Source organism: Cricetulus griseus, chromosome 3, assembly GCF_003668045.3.
Source record: "Cricetulus griseus strain 17A/GY chromosome 3, alternate assembly CriGri-PICRH-1.0, whole genome shotgun sequence".
In the NCBI taxonomy this organism is placed as follows: domain Eukaryota; kingdom Metazoa; phylum Chordata; class Mammalia; order Rodentia; family Cricetidae; genus Cricetulus; species Cricetulus griseus.
In genome coordinates this window covers 58,573,145-58,589,700 of record NC_048596.1, presented here as the reverse complement: position 1 = coordinate 58,589,700, position 16,556 = coordinate 58,573,145, and the positions used below count along the sequence as shown (strand labels likewise).

General features: G+C 54.7%; 1 protein-coding gene across 1 annotated transcript; it reads right to left on the bottom strand.

Annotated features, from left to right (window-relative positions):
- Positions 1-8,215: 8,215 nt before the first annotated feature.
- On the bottom strand, positions 8,216-15,024 carry Igf2 (insulin like growth factor 2). The gene is given in 5 exon segments (XM_035441562.1): positions 8,216-8,452; positions 8,747-8,895; positions 10,166-10,328; positions 14,874-14,967; positions 14,969-15,024. Coding segments are annotated over 5 exon segments (699 nt in total).
- Positions 15,025-16,556: the final 1,532 nt, after the last annotated feature.

Below are 16,556 nucleotides of genomic sequence, written 5' to 3'. Positions count from 1 at the left end.
GGAGACAGAGCCTCCTTCAACTCCTTTGCTTTCCTTACCATTTCACCAGGCCTGCAGTCCCTTCCTGGGGGCACCCCGTACCCAGGATGAGGGCACAGCCAGAGCAAAGAGGCCAGTGGGGGGTGCATAGCAGCCAGTGTAAACAGATCAGTTCTGTCTGCCTGGGGGGAGGGTGGGGGCAGGGAGGGAGTTGTCTTGGGCTTTGTTATGTTCTGAAAAAAAAAAAAAAGGCAAAAAATTTGGGTCACAAACCACAAACTGTTTTGCTTTCGGCATAACTGGCATAAACAGGCATTTTCTTCTTGGTTTCTGGCCGGCAGAGGCCTGGGTTGGCTGGGGCTGGGAGCGGGAGAGGCTGCAGGCTGCGCTAATGAGGCCTGAGGCCTCAGCCCAACAGCCAGAAGGGGGCTGGGCAGGGACAGGGATCAGCAAAGCAGGTAGAGAGGCCAGGCTTGGGAGGTACTGTCAGCATGACACTACCAAAACCCCAGTCTGCCTCGGCCTGGGCAAGAGCTCCTGCTGGGAGCCAGGCCTTAGTGACTCTGTGTGTGTGTGTGTGTGTGTGTGTGTGTGTGTGTGTGTGTGTGTGTGTGTGTGTGTGGTGTGTGTGTGTGTGTGTGTGTGTGTGTGTGTGTGTGTGTGTGTGTGTGGTGTGTGTGAGTGTGTGTGTGTGTGTGTGTGTGTGTGTGTGTGTGTGTGTGTGTGAGTGTGTGTGTGTGTGTGTGTGTGTGTGTGTGTGTGTGTGTAAGGACCCTAGAAGTCAGGGCACCAGGGCAGGTGGAAACAAGTGCTTAAAGATGAATCTGATGGTCCAAGGATGAGAGGCCCTGAAGAGAAGGTCTCACCTCTGAAGAAGATTGGCATGGAGAAGCATGGGGCTCTGCAGTGGATGCCCTGGAGTTCCCAGAGGCATCATCTCTCTGGCCAGCTCTGCAGTAAAGCTACAGAGAACTCAGACAAGCTCTGAGAGGATTTGACAGTAGACATGTTTTTCTGTGGTCACTGCATCTCTGAGGGACCGGCAGGGGCCAGACAACTATCTAAAGAAGACCAAACATTGGGTGTGTGTGTGGGGGGGGGGTTTCAGAACAGAACCACCCAGGATAGCAGAAGGCATGTCAAAGCCACCAGGGTGATTACAGGTACCAAAGGGTCTGGGAGAGAGGGCAGCCTTACAAGACTGGGTGTGGGGACACTGAGTGAGAGGACCCAGGGGATGAAGGAAGATATGGGGAAGAGGTTATATGTTGAAGAACCCCAAAGCCTACTCAGGCTCTGGGCTTCACCCAACAGTTCAGGCGAGCCACAGAAGATTCTAGATGGAGACTGGCAAGATCTAGACCAGTCATTCTGGTTTCATGGGGAATATGTCTAGAGGGAGCTAAGAATCTGTTTTGTGGTTTGTGGGCATGGGGAGAATGGGTAGAAGGATCTTTAGGATGTCCTGGGGGAAAACGAATGGGCACAGGAGGTACCATTTTGAATCCTGTTCTCTTCATTCCTAGAGATTTTGTAGGGCACATGCATATGAAGTGCCATTGTGTACAGGGTGCTCAGGGTAGGCCTTGTGGAGGATGGCCCAGTCAAGAAGGCTACATGGGGCAGGTCTCTCAGGGGAATTGATACAGGCTGGGCAGCCCTTGAAAAGGCTCAGAGGTCCCCAGATGTCAGACTCATGTGGCTGGGACAGTTGTTGGAGGTAGTAGTGGCTGACTGGGTGTGTCAGGGTGGCTTCAGGTCGCCATGGTTGGTTGGTCTAGAAACTGCTGGCACATTTTAAACAGTGGAATGGTGTCTGGTCTTTTTACCATACCACTACCTTGGTGCTGCAAGGAGGTGAATGGACCAGGTGGGGCAATGGAGGTGTGGCCTGGCAGGGCTCAGACCACTGAATAGAAGCTCCTCTTGAAGTTACTTGCTGTGGAACCTTCCATATCCAGAACTGGGCTGTAATAGAGTGAGGGCACTCCAGTGCAATTCCTTTCCAAAAAAAAAAAAAAAAAACAAATGTGGAGCTTCCACAATAGGAACACATTCCCTTAGAGACCAGGAGCCTAACATCAACTATCAAGGTGTGCCAAGGCCACACAGTTTTTCCCAAGATGGTGGTCCTTCCTACCTCTTCCAACTTCCAGGGCCCTCGGCATCCCACAGCTTGTGACTACATCACTCTAGTTCCTGCCTCTGTCTTTGTATAACCTTATTCCTTCTGTAACATTTTCTGTCTCATGTCTTCTGAGGACGCCTATCATTTTTGAGGTAGGCCTATTCTAAATTAAAAATAATGTCATAGCAAAATCTTTATATATTTTTGAAGATCCTTCCTTTCTCTAAATAAGGTCATATTCACAGGTCCCAGGGTCAGGAAGTAAAAATGTCTTTCTGGAGGACACCGTTCACCCCACTGAAGAGATGTCCACAAGTGTTTGTTGAGTGAATAACAATGGCCTATATAGCCCACGTGACTGACCTTGTTCCATCTCTGACTTCATCTTATATTTGTACCTCCTGCTGCTACAACCCTACCCCATCCCAAGTGAATCTCTAATACCCCTAGCCCAGCCAAACACATCCCTCCCCTTACATGTTCTTCTCTATACTTGCCACATTCTGTGAAGTATCATCTTGGTGAGGCCTATTTAGTACTTCTACCACACTTACCCAGTTACTGACAAGGCATCCTGAACCTTATAGTGCCCCCACACATGTGTGGATGGGGTAAGTGATGGATGGATGGTGGGTGGGCAACTGATATATAGACAGACGGTTGGAGGGTGAGCAGGTAGGCAGATGGGTCAATAAATAGGTCTCTTATTGAGTCAGTGAGTGGATAGATGGATGAGTCATGATGGATGGTTGAGTGGTGGGTAGGTAGATGGATAGATTAGTGGATTTGTGGGTGGGTGGATGAAAAATGTGCGGTGGGTGGGTAAGAGGGTGTATGTGCATGGATTAATTAGTAGATGGGTGGACGAATGGGTGAATAGGTGGATGAATAGACGGATGAGTGGATTAGCATATGGGTGAGTAGAATGGTGGCTGGGTGGGTAGATATATGGATAGATGTATGAGAGGTTAGGTGGATGAATAGGTGAGTATGTTATTGTGGGATGTGTGAATGGGTAGATGGGTAGGCAGATGGATAAATGAATGGGTGGGAAAGGGATGGACGGATGAATGGTTAAATGCATGTGAGTAGACAGATGAGTGGAGATTTGGTAGATATGTGGATATATGTATGGAATTGATGAGTGGGAGGGTAGATGGATGGGTGATTGATTGGAGGATGGATAGACAAGAGGATGGATGAATGGGAGCTAGAAATGTGGGCAGACAGAGACAGACAGATCACTGGATCTTTGATGTGAAGAACTTTGACAAACAGAAAGGAGAGAAAAGAGAGCCCAAGACTGTCCTGGGGGTGAGGCAGCCCTAGAGGGGTTTCTGAGAGGTAAGGACTAATCCAAAAGGTCTGGGTTAGTTGACCATACCCAGGACTTCAGGGAGGTCAGAGAATGTCAGGGTGTCTGGTAGGTACCAGGGAAGGCAGGTATCCACTGCTGCGAGAGTGGAGACCAACCACAGTGGAATGAGAAGCCACCCTAGGAGCTCTAGGGTGCAGCAAGGGACAAATGGAGACAGCAGGAGGTGCCAATAACTCCAGGTTTGGGTGATCTTGGCTAACAAGTCAGAAGGGGACCAGCCTCGGAAAGGAGGGTGAGAGTCTGGAGCCTGGATACCCTAATGCCAGCTCCATAGGGGCCTAAGTCACTGTAGAGTTGACAGAGAGTGGACAACCCACAGTGGGTTTTCAGGGGCTCATGGGTAGGAACACAGTGCATCAGCCTTAGGGGAGCAGGCAGCTCTGGGCCTTCCTTGAGCCACAGCAGACACTGAAGGCTTTCAGACGACTCACTGGCTGGGGAGGTGGTCTGCCCATAGTGTGGAGTTCAGATCCAGGTCCCATCCTAGCCTCAACTCTGTCAAGCCAGGGATGTCTCTGAAGCCTTTATTTCCCCTTTATTTCCCTCTTGCTGCTGTCTAGTTTTCCTCTTCAAGGATGAGCTTGCTTCTTCCAAGCAGTCCTCCATGACCACTGTACACCCTGAGTTTAGAAGCAGCTCTTGGATATGTATGCTGCTCTGGAGATACCCCTGCAGACCTCCAGAGGCCACACCCAACAGCATGGCCAGCAAAAGACCCTGTAGTGGAAACAAAACTAAAAACTAATGCTAACTGATATGCTGTCTCACACCTATAATTTCGGCACTTGGGGGACTAAGGTAGGAAGATTGGGATTGCTATGAGTTTTAGACCAGCATGGACATCCATATGCAGTTTTTCCAAGCTTGCCTGGAGTAGAGTGTGAGACTATTTCAAAAAACTAGCCAAACAATAAAAAGAAATGTGGTATGAGGAAAAGACTGGAAAAGGGGCAGGGTCCCTAGCACAGGGCCTCACCACCTGCCCCAGTTTCCCTCCCATATGGGGGAAGGGCAGATGCCCACTTGCCTTCAGAAAAGTTGGGGGAGGGGCTAAGGAAGAATGAAGCAGAAAGAAGATATCCAAGCCAGGCTTCAAGCACCTAGGGGATGGCCTCACTTTTCTTCCAGGGTCAGGGACCCCAAAGACCATCACCACTGGACAGATCTATCTAATTGACTACTGACAGGCTCCAGCATAGCCTTCAGAGAGGGAACAGTGGAGGTGACTACATTTGCAGGGAACCCATCCCAGGTGTTTGTCACCCTGATTCCTCATGTCCAACACTAACTAGGGTTCCTGAAGTATCCTGGCCTCCAACCCTCACCCCCCAAAGCTAAGGGCAATGATCCCCGGGATGTGTATTCATGGCACATGACCCATTAGAAAAGCATCATGGGATCCCTCTAGCCACCCAGCACCCCATCTTTGAGGATTTGGGGCCTACAGTTATCCCCAACCCTCTGGGTTCCTCAGAGAGTGCCTCACTGAGCCCACTTCCTGAGACCTGGAAGGATGTATATTTCAAAGGCTGTCCTCTTCACCTGTCACTTCCCAGGCACCAGGCACCCCTCTTCCCCTCCTTCCCACCCATCTTTCCCCACTATTGACCCCCAAATAAAATAGCAAAGAACTCAGAAAATAGAATTTTAAATGCTTTATTAGGCTTGCAAGCGATAACAGGTTAAAAACAAAACCCAAGCACTGGATTTTGCCAGAAATAGCATGTTAAAGGGACTGAGTTGAGGCAAACACCTTGGGCACTGCTAAGATGACAAAGACAGTGGCACAGGTGACATATGGCATTCGACGCGTGGGTAGTCTTCATGTGATGACAAAGGGAGGGACCCAAGAGGGGATCCCGCCGAAGACAATAGGGAAGAGACAAGATGGAGGGCCACACTAGGCATGGGAGGTCAGGTAGGTGCCTGCATCAAGATGATCTATGTGGGGAGAACTGCAAATTTGGGGACACAGAGGGTGGTCAGCAAATGCCTCTGAAAGCACCCATCCTGGCGAGGCAAAGTAACACTGGATGGGTGGGTTCCAGCCAAATGGGCAGGTAATTTAGGGTGCCTCAAAATCTTTTGGGTATCAAGCCAATTCACATTCTCCAATTATAACAATTTACTCTTTTAGTTTCTGTCCAATGTTCCAAATGGCCCATTCTTCAGGCACTTGCTGAGGAACCCTCTGTGCCATAGTCGGGCTGACACACACCGCCCCCAAGGGTGGTGCCAGTCCTGTCACCTGGGCCCAGAAGCCTCAGGCCTCTAGACTACTAGTGGACTGTTGGGCAGGGGGACTGCACTGGAAGCAGAAGTGGGGGTGAGGTAAACCTCCAGCCGCCCTGGTCCCTGCCACAGTCTTAGGCACCGTGGGGTGGCTGCAACGGCTTGCCAGACCCTCGGGCCTCGGGGTCCAGGTGACCCCATGTACACAGCTCTCCTGGCTCTGCAGGCTTTAAGCCTCCTAGCTTCCCCAACTCCAGGCCTCACCCCACCCTGCCCACAGGAGGTCTGTAGAGCTCCAGACCTCCTGGGGACAAGGTGGGGTGCTGAGAAGTGGGCAAGATGACACTAAGGGACAGGGGAGGACCCCCCAAGTACTCAGAAGGCAGCCACTTGCTCCAGCCTGATGGTACCTGTCTATTCTCACATCTACATTCCCTTCCCCCCCAACTGGCAGTAGCCAGATGGGGGCCCCATCTTTGTGGCCTCCGAGCACCTTCCTAACACCTGAGGGGACACTGTCCCACGCCCCCTCCACTCCTCAGAACTCCTGGGGACCAGCCACTGTCCTCAGAAGCCAGGCCGGGCAGCGGCCTTCTCAATTCCTTTTATTTCTCTGTGGGTGCGTGGCCAGCACCCCACAGAGACTCCACTCCCAACTCAGGCCAAGCGACAGAGACAGATTAAAAACAACAAAAAATCAATAAGGGTGATAAATGACGGAGAGCAGGACATGATGGTAGTTGGCGATGATGGCTCGGTGCATTCATTACTTGGTCACTGCTCCCCTGTTACTTAGGGAGTGGGTACAATTGATTATGCGCATAAAAAGCTAGGGAGGGATCAAAAAAAAAAGAAAAAAAAAAAAAGGAAAGATGCCCCAAGAAACAAAAAGAGGGGAATAGATCAATTGGCGTAAAATTTGGGCTCCTAATTCTGTAATTCTGCAAGTTGATCTGTGCCTCCTCCTGATTCTTCCATCCAAAACCTCTCTGGAACCACTTCATACCCATAGCTCCCCCCACCCAGCCCCCACTGCCCCCCACCCACCCCTCCAACCGCCAGACTTCCCACACTCCCCACATCAGTGTGAGTCTCCTGGGGAGCCCCCAACAAGTGGGGGCTCCCCAGGAGACTGACAGAGATGGCCCATAGGTGTGCTCAGGGTAGGGGGTATACCCCAGATCTTTCCTCCTAGAAACACACCCAGGGGTTAGACTACTCGGGCAGCATGTCTCACTTGGCAGTGCCATCTCCTTATCTGGCCAAACTTATTCTACACTGGGGGAGGCCAACGCACACATGGATAGGCACTGACCCACATGGTAGGCTGGGGAGCACTGGGCTCATGCTGGAAGTGAGCCTTGTAGGAACACCTACCTCCCTAGGAAAGATAGAGCCTTCATCCTGATCATACACAGGGCCCACAAGCAGCAGCAGAAACTAGATGGACGGGGAGGGGATCTCAAACCATGCAAACTGCTCAGGGAATTTGAGATGCATCTTGGTTTGGGCAATATGGTTTTAGTAGGAGTTATTCAGCCATTTCAAAGTTCTCATCTGATTGTTAGGGGTATTCATATGTGTATGGATGCGTGAGTGAGTGTGTAAATGTAGTGTATGTGCGTGCAAATATGGCGCATATGTGTGTGTATGTGTGTGTGTGCATGTCTGTGAGTCTGTAGGGGTGTGTACAAACATGTGCTTTTTAGGTAGGTACAGAAAAGTGAGATTTTTGGGTTTGGGGGTTTGTGCCAATTAAGTTTTGTTTCCATTTTTAATGCTCTGTTCCTCTCCTTGGGTTCTTTCACCCAGCCCCATGGCGACATGGTGACATTTGTGATGGAACGGCCAGTGAAGAAAGAGTTTGGGTGGCTGCTGTTGTTCTCAGCCAGCTTATACTAAAAGCACCCTATCTGAGTGGTGACAAGGAGAGGGCACTGAAGCAATGACATGCCACCTGAAAATTTTGGGTCCCCTTCCTTTCTTCTTGGGTTCTGAGATCCAAGTCTAAGCCAATTTGACTAAAGATCCAAATGGAAAGAAGAGGAAGGGGGGGGGGCCGAATTACTTTATTTTGCCAATTGTTTCTAAGCCAATTAATTTTTAGTAATTTTTAGCCAATTGATTTCTTTAGTTATTTAATTTTTAAATTAACATTTCTGGTGTTTCTAAAAAGCCAATTTGTTTTAAAGGGGACTGTATGTTTTAAAGTTTTAAAGGGGACTGTATGTTTTAATTTTTTAAAATAATAATTTGGGGGGGGGTTACTTGGGTTGTTTAGAGCCAATTAATTTGGTTTTGAAGAGTTAGATGCCCGATGGTGTGGGGCAAAGGGAGTAGCCTGATGTGGGGAGGCGGGGCATGGGGGTAGGTGGGGAGAAGCCTAGGGAAGGAAGTGGAGCAGAGAGATCTTAGTGTGGACTGATGGAACTGTCCCTTGCTCAAGAGGAGGCCACAGAGTGATGGTACTACATTGCAGAATTACCAAACAATTTGGTTCACTGATAATTTCTGGACATCTCCGAAGAGGCTCCCCAGTGGGCGGGATCGATGGGTGGTAAGGCGATCAGGGGACGGTGACGCTTGGCCTCTCTGAACGCTTCGAGCTCTCTGGCGAGCATTCGACCCCGACGGGCACGCAGGAGGGCAGGCAGGCCTCTGCGCAGGCGTTGGAAGGATTTTCTCCAGGTGTCGTATTGGAAAAACTTGCCCACGGGGAATCTGGGGAAGTCGTCCTTAAGAGGAGGCGCTAGTCAGCAGGTGTCAGGGTATCATGTTAGCCTGGGTACCAGGTCTCACATGCCCCCACCCCCACTAGAGACACATCAGCTTATGGGAATGCCCCACAAAGATCTATGGATGAACTCCAGGACATCCCAAATCAAGAAGCTGATGGTCTCTTTGTCCCACCTCCCCTCCCCCCAACTCCCCCTCTCCCCAACACCCCCTCCCCCCAACGCCCCCTCTCCCCAACACCCCCCTCCCCGATACCTAAAAATCTGCCCTCTGTCCCAAGCCCCAAGCCTCACCGGAAGCACGGTCGGAGAGGTCGACACGTCCCTCTCGGACTTTGCGGGGGTGGCACAGTAAGTCTCCAGGAGGGCCAGGTCGCAGCTGCGGAAGCAGCACTCTTCCACGATGCCACGGCTGCGACGGCTGGCACGGCTAGATGGCCTGCCTGGAAGTTCCACAGGAACAAAGCACTTTAGTCAGCATCAACTGGGGTCAGCACCCATTGGGGTGGCCTCCCTAGCCCCTAGGGAAGGCTATAGAAGGAAGAAACTACCCCTGCCCTCCCACTAGGTCACCCTGCGGGAATGAGGTAGAAGTGTGAGCCAGGTGAGCCGAGATGCCCAGAAAGGAGAAATGAAAATGCATGCTGCAGGACCAGTCCCTGGCCTTAGGTGCCTCCTGCCTGGCAACTAACATGGCATAGCCTTTCTGTCCCACAAACTCCATGCAGACCAGAGGCCACATTGGAGTGGTTTGGAAAGCAGGGAGGAGAGGGTGAGCCCCATAAGGGGGCCATGGTGGACACAGGTGTGGTCCCTGGACTTGGGGCCCTGGCCTGGTGCCACCTTGAGCCTGAGGGGCCCACCCCCAACCCCCAGCACTGAGCTGAGACAGGGAAGATAGGGTAGGAGAGAACAAGACGGGAGGGGAGGAGTGAGGCACCCAAAACCAACTCCCTTCTCTTCTCCCGTCTTCCTTCTCTCCCCCACACACTCAGGTCTGTGGCTGGGTTGGGGGGTAGAGCCACTGAAGGCTCCACCTTGGACCCTCCTATTCTGGAAGCCCCCTCTGTGCAGGAGTGACTCCTGGAACAAGGGCTGGTCCCGCAGAGCCAGAGGGTGCAGAGAAGGCGGGTGGTGGGGGCTTCAGAGTGATCAGGAGCAGGAGTGGTTTCCAGAGGTTTGAAGTGGGAGTGCGCTCAGAGCAGTTCACAGGAAGGTAGGTAGAAGTCAGAGGAGGAGGCTGCGAGTCCAGGACCAGGTGAGGAAGATAGGATGGCCCATGCCAGCAAGGAGAGTCATCCATTCTGGTGCCCATGCCCTTCCAGGCATGCCCCACCAGGGTGTTCCCCATCGCTCTCTTCTGTAAGCAGGGAACCCATGCCCAGCGCCGCCCCTCCCCCGGCTGGGAAATCAAGAGAAGCATGAGCAATACTGAAAGCAGATAAGCACCCCGTGTTGTAGCTCTGGAAACCCCTGAATTTGTATGGTAAGGGTCCAGCTCTTCCCTTGTATAGCCCAAGCTGCACGAACACTCTCAATCACATTTGGTTTTACTTTTATTAACTATCGGACTTTGAGTGTGAGACCACAGCCTTCCCCAAGGGGGAGGGGGTAACGTAAATCCAAGGCCAAACCAGTATATCTTAACTGTCACCCCACCCAGGGAGGCCTGACCCTTCCCTTCCCCCAATCCATGTGTTTGGAGTTACTTACTGAAGTAAAAGCCGCGGTCCGAACAGACAAACTGAAGCGTGTCAACAAGCTCCCCACCGCACAGGGTCTCGCTGGGGCGGTAAGCAGCGATGCAGCACAAGGCAAAAGCCAAAGAGATGAGAAGCACCAACATCGACTTCCCCATTGGGATCCCCATTGGTATCTGGAAAAAGAGATGCAGGCTTTGAGTTAGACGTCCCAAGCCACACCCATGTTCCCAAGACGCTCATCTCCACCAAAGACACCTATCATCTCTTAACTGAAAACGCAATTGAGATTTGAAAGGCAGTTTTCTCTTTATTTATTTGACCTGCGAAAACAGGAACACTTGAATTGCAGAGGTGAAAAAAAAAAAAAAAAACACTTGAGTGTGGAGAAACTCAATGGGGCCCAGGAAGGCACCCCGCGGTGGCTTTGAACTGTAAGAAACCCTTAAGGACCACCCACCCATAGGCGCAATTGTAGTTTGACCACACCCACAGCAGCAAGGGCCAGTGCTGGACACTGGACACTGGACATGGTTTCCCTGTTATGACATAATGGGGGTGGGGCCAGCCCAAGGGCACATCACCACTGCCACTCCTACTCTGGCCTCCAAGCACTGGCCAAGATGGCAGATAGCTCCACCCCACCCACCGTGGAGCATGTGCATCCAAAGGGACCAGTCGCCAACCTCCCTGCCCCCCCAGCTGGCCACCCCTCCCTAAGCAGCAGAGCCAGCTCCACCCGTCCAACCCCCACTCCCAGGCCACGCTGAGCAGGGTCCAGGTCAATAATTCAATGGTTAGTGCAATGGGACTGCTGGCACTCCTGTGAGCCTTGCTCTCCAGGGTCACCCAGTCCTCCAAGTGCAGACTTTCCTGGGCACCTCAGAGTTCAAGAGAAAGCCTAAAGTCCCGTACCAGGCCTCAACTCTTTCTATCCAGGTCAGGGACCCTGGAGAGTCCCTCTATGGCCCATAGGCTCATCTTTCTGATAAGAACTAAATTCTTAGAGACAGCAGTTCGGGTCCCTGGGAGGCTGAACATGCCAGCACTGAGGGGCACACCCCCTCCACAGGCCAAAGATCGTGTGGCCACAGGCTGGGGCAATGGTTAGTTAGTTTCTTTAGGGATGAGAGGCCACCATGACCCACAGTAAGCCACCCTTGACCCTGCAGAAAGTAGAGCCCTCCAGGCCGCAGCCCCAGCCTCTGCTCCACAGGCCCAGAAAAGGATTTTGTGCTGCAAAGAAAACATGTGAGAGACCAATGCAGAACAGTCAAGAAACAAACTTGTTTGAGCTCCTCGGGTAACTAAAAAGCACCTTTGCCCACCTCCTCTAGAAGGCTAGACCCACCGCCCAACACCCTTTATGCTACCGCCACTGCTTGCAACCAGCCCGCCATAGTTGCAGCAGTTAGTCTTGGGGGTTGGGGGGGGGCGCAGACGGTGCTGACCTCGAAGTCCCTTCCCAAAGCCAGATCACACTGGCTCCAGGTCCAGCCCAGGTGGCTAGCAGAAGCAGGCGGGAGGCTGACCAAGAGGTAAGGGATAGGTGAGGGCCCCAGGAAGGCCCAAATTGACTGGAAGGGGCAGGAGGAAGGGAAGGAAAAAGAGAGAACAGGGCAGGTGAGGAAGGTTGGGGCTAGGGGGAGCACAGGATAGAAGCCGAGGAAGGACGGAGGCTTGTGAGAGGCAGCAGGCCAGGCTGCAAGGGCAGAGGCCCGAGGCTAGCGGGTGCCCTGACCACCCCACGGGGCAGGCCGGAGCTGGATGGCAGCAGGATTCTGGCTCCACGGCCCTGGTTACCTGAAGTTGGATAAGGAGGCCGCTGGGGCTGAAGAGGAGGAAGACAGGAAAAGGCTGGAAGGCTCTCACAGGAGAAGCTAATGTCCAGTTTGCGAGCTGGTCAGTGCCTCGGCTTTTATGTCTGAGTCGGCTCCTCCCAGTCCCGGCTCCACCCTACCCCCACCCCCTCCCTACTGACCACTCCCCCCGCCCCTTTGCACCCGCCCCCTCCCTCCTTCCAGCCAGTCCCTTTTCTCTTGCACCCCCAACAGCTAGCCTTGGTCCACTCCTTAGCAAAGCACCACCAGTGGGAAGGGGGGGCCTCATCGTGCGCCCCCAGCCCTCTCCTCACAGACTAATGGGGGCGGGGAGGGGGCTACTTCCCACACCCTCCCATGGAAAGTTCCACCCAGTAAAAGGCAGGGGCAGTTATTCCTGTTTAGATTGTAACATTTCTGCGTTTCTAAGCCCGAAACCGGCCCCTCTCCCCACATTCCAGGTTGGGAATGTTGGGGACAGAGTTGGGGTGTGTATGTTTGTGGGGGAAACAGCGAACTGTGGCGTCTGGCTGGCCTGGCTCCTTTGCCAATTTGGGGGGGCTCCTGGCCCCGCCCATGCACTTTTCCTCTCTCAGTCTCACTGGCACCAAGTCAACATACCAGGGTGGGCTTCGGAGACTCTACCCCCCTCCTCATCACCCTGGGGGGACAGGGCCTGCACAACACGAGTCATACATTTTAAAACCGCTTACTCCTCCTCCCCAACATGAACCAAAGGACCAGAAGTCTCCATTGAATTCAACTTACACACCCCCTCCCCACTAGACCCCAGACTCATGCCCCCACCCCCACCCCACGGCGCAAGGGGGAGCGCGAGTTTGCAGAGGGAACGGCCCCCAGCCCCCAACCCCGACCACACCAGTCCCACCAAACCCAGGCCAGGCCCTGCGTATCCGTCTGGGGCCCCTGAGAGCCCTTACCTGGAAGCCGGCGATGCTGCTGCCCATCTCCCTGCTGCGAGTTTGCAAACCGAACAGCGGGCGAAGGCCCTTCTGCCGGGCACTCCTCTGCCAGCCCCGCTCTGACCGAGTCGCGAGGACCGAATGTGCGACGGGACAGAACGGGGGGATGGCTTTTTGGTGGGGGGGGACGACGTCTCTTCTGCTTCTTTAGGGAGGGCGGGGTATCTTAGGGCTGGAGCGGGGCAGATACTATACTTTGGGGGGGGAAAGGTATCGGGAAATGAGGTCAGCTGTTGTATCAAGGACAGTGGGGGGCAGAGATAGTGAGAGAGATAGAGTGAACGTGAAACGGGGGGGACCACAGAGAGGGAGAGAAGAAGAGAGGACAGCGAGAGGCGGGTAGGCTCACAGCGGGAGAGGACAGAACGGAGAGAAACAGAAAGCGTATAATTAATCCTCTTGGGTAGGCGAAGGCAGAGGGAGGACGTGAGAGGGGAGGGAGTCTGAGGCGAGGAGGAGCGGGGAGGGGGCAGGAGGGGAGCCTAGGAAAGGTGGCGGGTAAGTGCGTGCGCTTGGGGGGCGCGCACGGCAAGCAGAGGAAAGAACGCAACTTCGAAGGGCCGAGGACGGTGCTGAGGGGGGAGGAATGGAGGCGTCACCCCGGCCACGGGCACCCAGCTCGGTTAGGGCCGACGGAGCCCTCTGCCGTCGTAAGCCCGGGCCTCTGGGGGGGGACAGGCGTGGCGGCGCCGCGGCCACTCGGGACTGCAGCGAGAAAAGGGGAGCGGCCGGGCTGCGCGCCGGGGAGGGCTGGAAGGGGGAGCGCGGGGGATGACAACGCCGGCGACCTGCAAGCCGGACTGCCTGCGGTGGGGACCGCCTCCTCTGGCGAAGCAGGAATGGGGTGTTGAGGTAGATAGAGGAGGAGGCGGCGGGGAGATCCGCAGGCCCGACGGAGCGCGGCCCCGCCGACGGCGCCCTGCGCGGGAGTTAGCAGCGAGGTGGCGGACGGCGTCGACGCGGGGCCGCCAGCCCGGATGGAGGCGCTGGCGGGCCAAGCACGGGCGGGTGGGCCAGGAGGCGGGGGCGGCCGGAAGGGGGGGCCGGGGACCCGCCTGGCCTCACGCAGCTCCGCCGGAGAGCAGGCGAACTCTGGGCGCCAACGCCCGGTTCTTATAGCCGCGCCACCCCGCGGCTCGGCGCCCGCTCGGGCCCCGCTGGCCTTACGCCCGCACCAATGGGCGCCCGCAGGGCCCTCGCCCCGCCCCGGGACCGCCCCCGCAACTGGAGCCGGGGGGGGGGGAATGCGGGCCAGGGGCCATGGGCGCGGGGGTAATGGGGGGGGCGTGCGGTGCGTGGTTTGGAGGCTGGGGGTGGGGAGGTTGGCAGCCCCAGCAGGCCCACGAAATACGGGGTACACGTTCCAAAAATATCGGGGCCCCATGTCATGTTTCCGGGGTGCCCTGTACTTGTTGTAACAGGGGCGCGTGGTGTGAACCAACGTGCGTGGCACCCTAGGCCTCAGTGGTAGTGAGGGGACCTGTGCTCAGAGGGTTACAAAGTAGGCGCATCCTGGCACACAGCTCAGGCTCAGTTAGCTGGGTGCTGGGTCGAGGGTCCTCACAGGGAGCTATCTGACAGCGTTCTCACAGGGACCTACCTGACAGGGTTCTCACAGGGACCTACCTGACAGGCAGTGAACGGTCCCTAGTATCCCTAGTATCGGCTAGGGTGGAGCGTACAGCCGCCACCTGCCTGAGCAAGCAAAGCGGGCTGAGAGACACCTCGAGTCTCAGCCAGATCCCGAGCGCCCCCCGGTGCTTTTCGTAGGATACCTGAGCAGCCTCGGGGGGCCACCAGGTGCCCCACGAAGGGAAGGCTGGTTTGGCCACGCCAGAGTTGGGCCCTGCGTGGAGCCCAATGTCTGCACCCTTAGGCAGAAAAAGAGGCAGGGCGGGAAACATAGCTCAAACCATACCTGTAAGCCAGAGCTCACTGGAGTGTGTCTAAGCAGCGCGATTTGGGGACCCACCCAGAATATCCGGATAGCAGTTCCCCCGTCCTCAGTGCGTGGACGCGGGTTCTGCCCCAGGGGCCACCACGATAATTTGGGGGTCTGAGAAAACCATCTCCTGGAAGGTTCAGACGATGTAAGAAGCCACTGTGATTTTTACGGAGTCAAAACCACTCACAAACCGGTGCACCCTGCTCCCCAACACCCCGCGCCGCCGTGCACCTCTAGGAGTGGAAGGGGCCACCACCGGCGGAAACCCGCACGGCCCGGGCTAGCCTCTGGGCCTGGCCATCAATCACCGAGCCCGCGCTCTGCGCACGCACGCCTCCCCAAGCCCTCGACCCGTAGGGCTGGAGGCTCCAAGCGGCCGGAGCGTTCAGCGCCTCTCCCTAGCTTGCTTTGCCCAACGCGCGGCCCTTCCAGTTTCCTGGCCGCTAGGCGCTTTCCCTACAACCGCGTTGTTTGGCAGAGTGAATGCAAAGTGGCGCGTGTTTCGGGGCGCCCAACTCAAGGGCGCCCCGCCGCCGAGGGAGAAGCTATCAGCCCGCTCCCGCCCGGTGCTACTCGGCAGCAGCCCTGGGGACTAGCAGCGAGGTAGTCCGGTGCCTGTAGCGGCAGAGCTGGGGCACGGGTTGCGCGCCACGGGGAGCTCACCGCAAGGCCGAAGGTCGGGTCCGCAGGCGCAGAAGGATCCGAGGAGAAGGGTCGGAGAGGCTCTATGGAGCGCAGTGGACGCTGCTGAAGGTGAGCGAGACCCCAAAGGCAGTCCCCAGTGTCCCGGGGCAACGCCCAGTCCGTTGAAAGACCCGGGGACAATGCCCAAATTTGGGGGAAACTGGGGGCAATGCCCAGTCGTTTTCCTGGACGAGGAAGCAGCACTGCCCACGTCCTGGCCTTAGTGCAGTGTCCTGAGCGTGTTTGGGGGCACACAGACTTTTCCAAAATCTGAGCTGCCGCCGGGACACCATAGGAAACTGAAGAGGCCGAAACCAATGTTATGCGCAGGACAGGGGAAGCTGCTGAGAGTGGCCAGCGGAAACAATGCTCAAATTTCGGGGATCCCAAGTCAGACCCTTGTTTGATTTGCAGCCCTGTGAATGAGTGTCCCGAAGTAGGGGGGCTTGAGGGAGACTGCACAAACGGGAAAACTGTGGTTAATCACGAAATTAGAAATTCCAGAAAAATCAGAATCCAAGTTGGGGAATGAGGGAAATTATTCCATGCAAAAAATAGGGGACATTGTGATCCAGGCCTAACTTGGGGAACCCAACATCTTTGTCAGCAAGCTTGGGAAACCCACAAAATCCTAGACTAATTTGTAGAAGTTAGGTGGTTTGTTGAGATTAAAAAAAATTCCCAACATGAAATTTGGGGGAGTTTAATCTTAATTGCTTAAAATTGGGAGATGGGATTTTAGGGATCAAGGTCAATTCTTTTTGGGGGTCGGGAGTGGAGACTAAGGTTTACCCTTGAGGCCAGTGGACCTTGTAGCACCCCGGGGGAAAAATTCACCTCTATAATTTCTGTGGCTTCAAAGAAGTCCTCCAGAGAATGGGGAAATGCTGTCTAAATGTGGGCGAATTGGAAGTGCAGGCAGTCTATTTGAGGAAGACAGAAAAATCAATGTCGTTTAATATTTTAATTTCT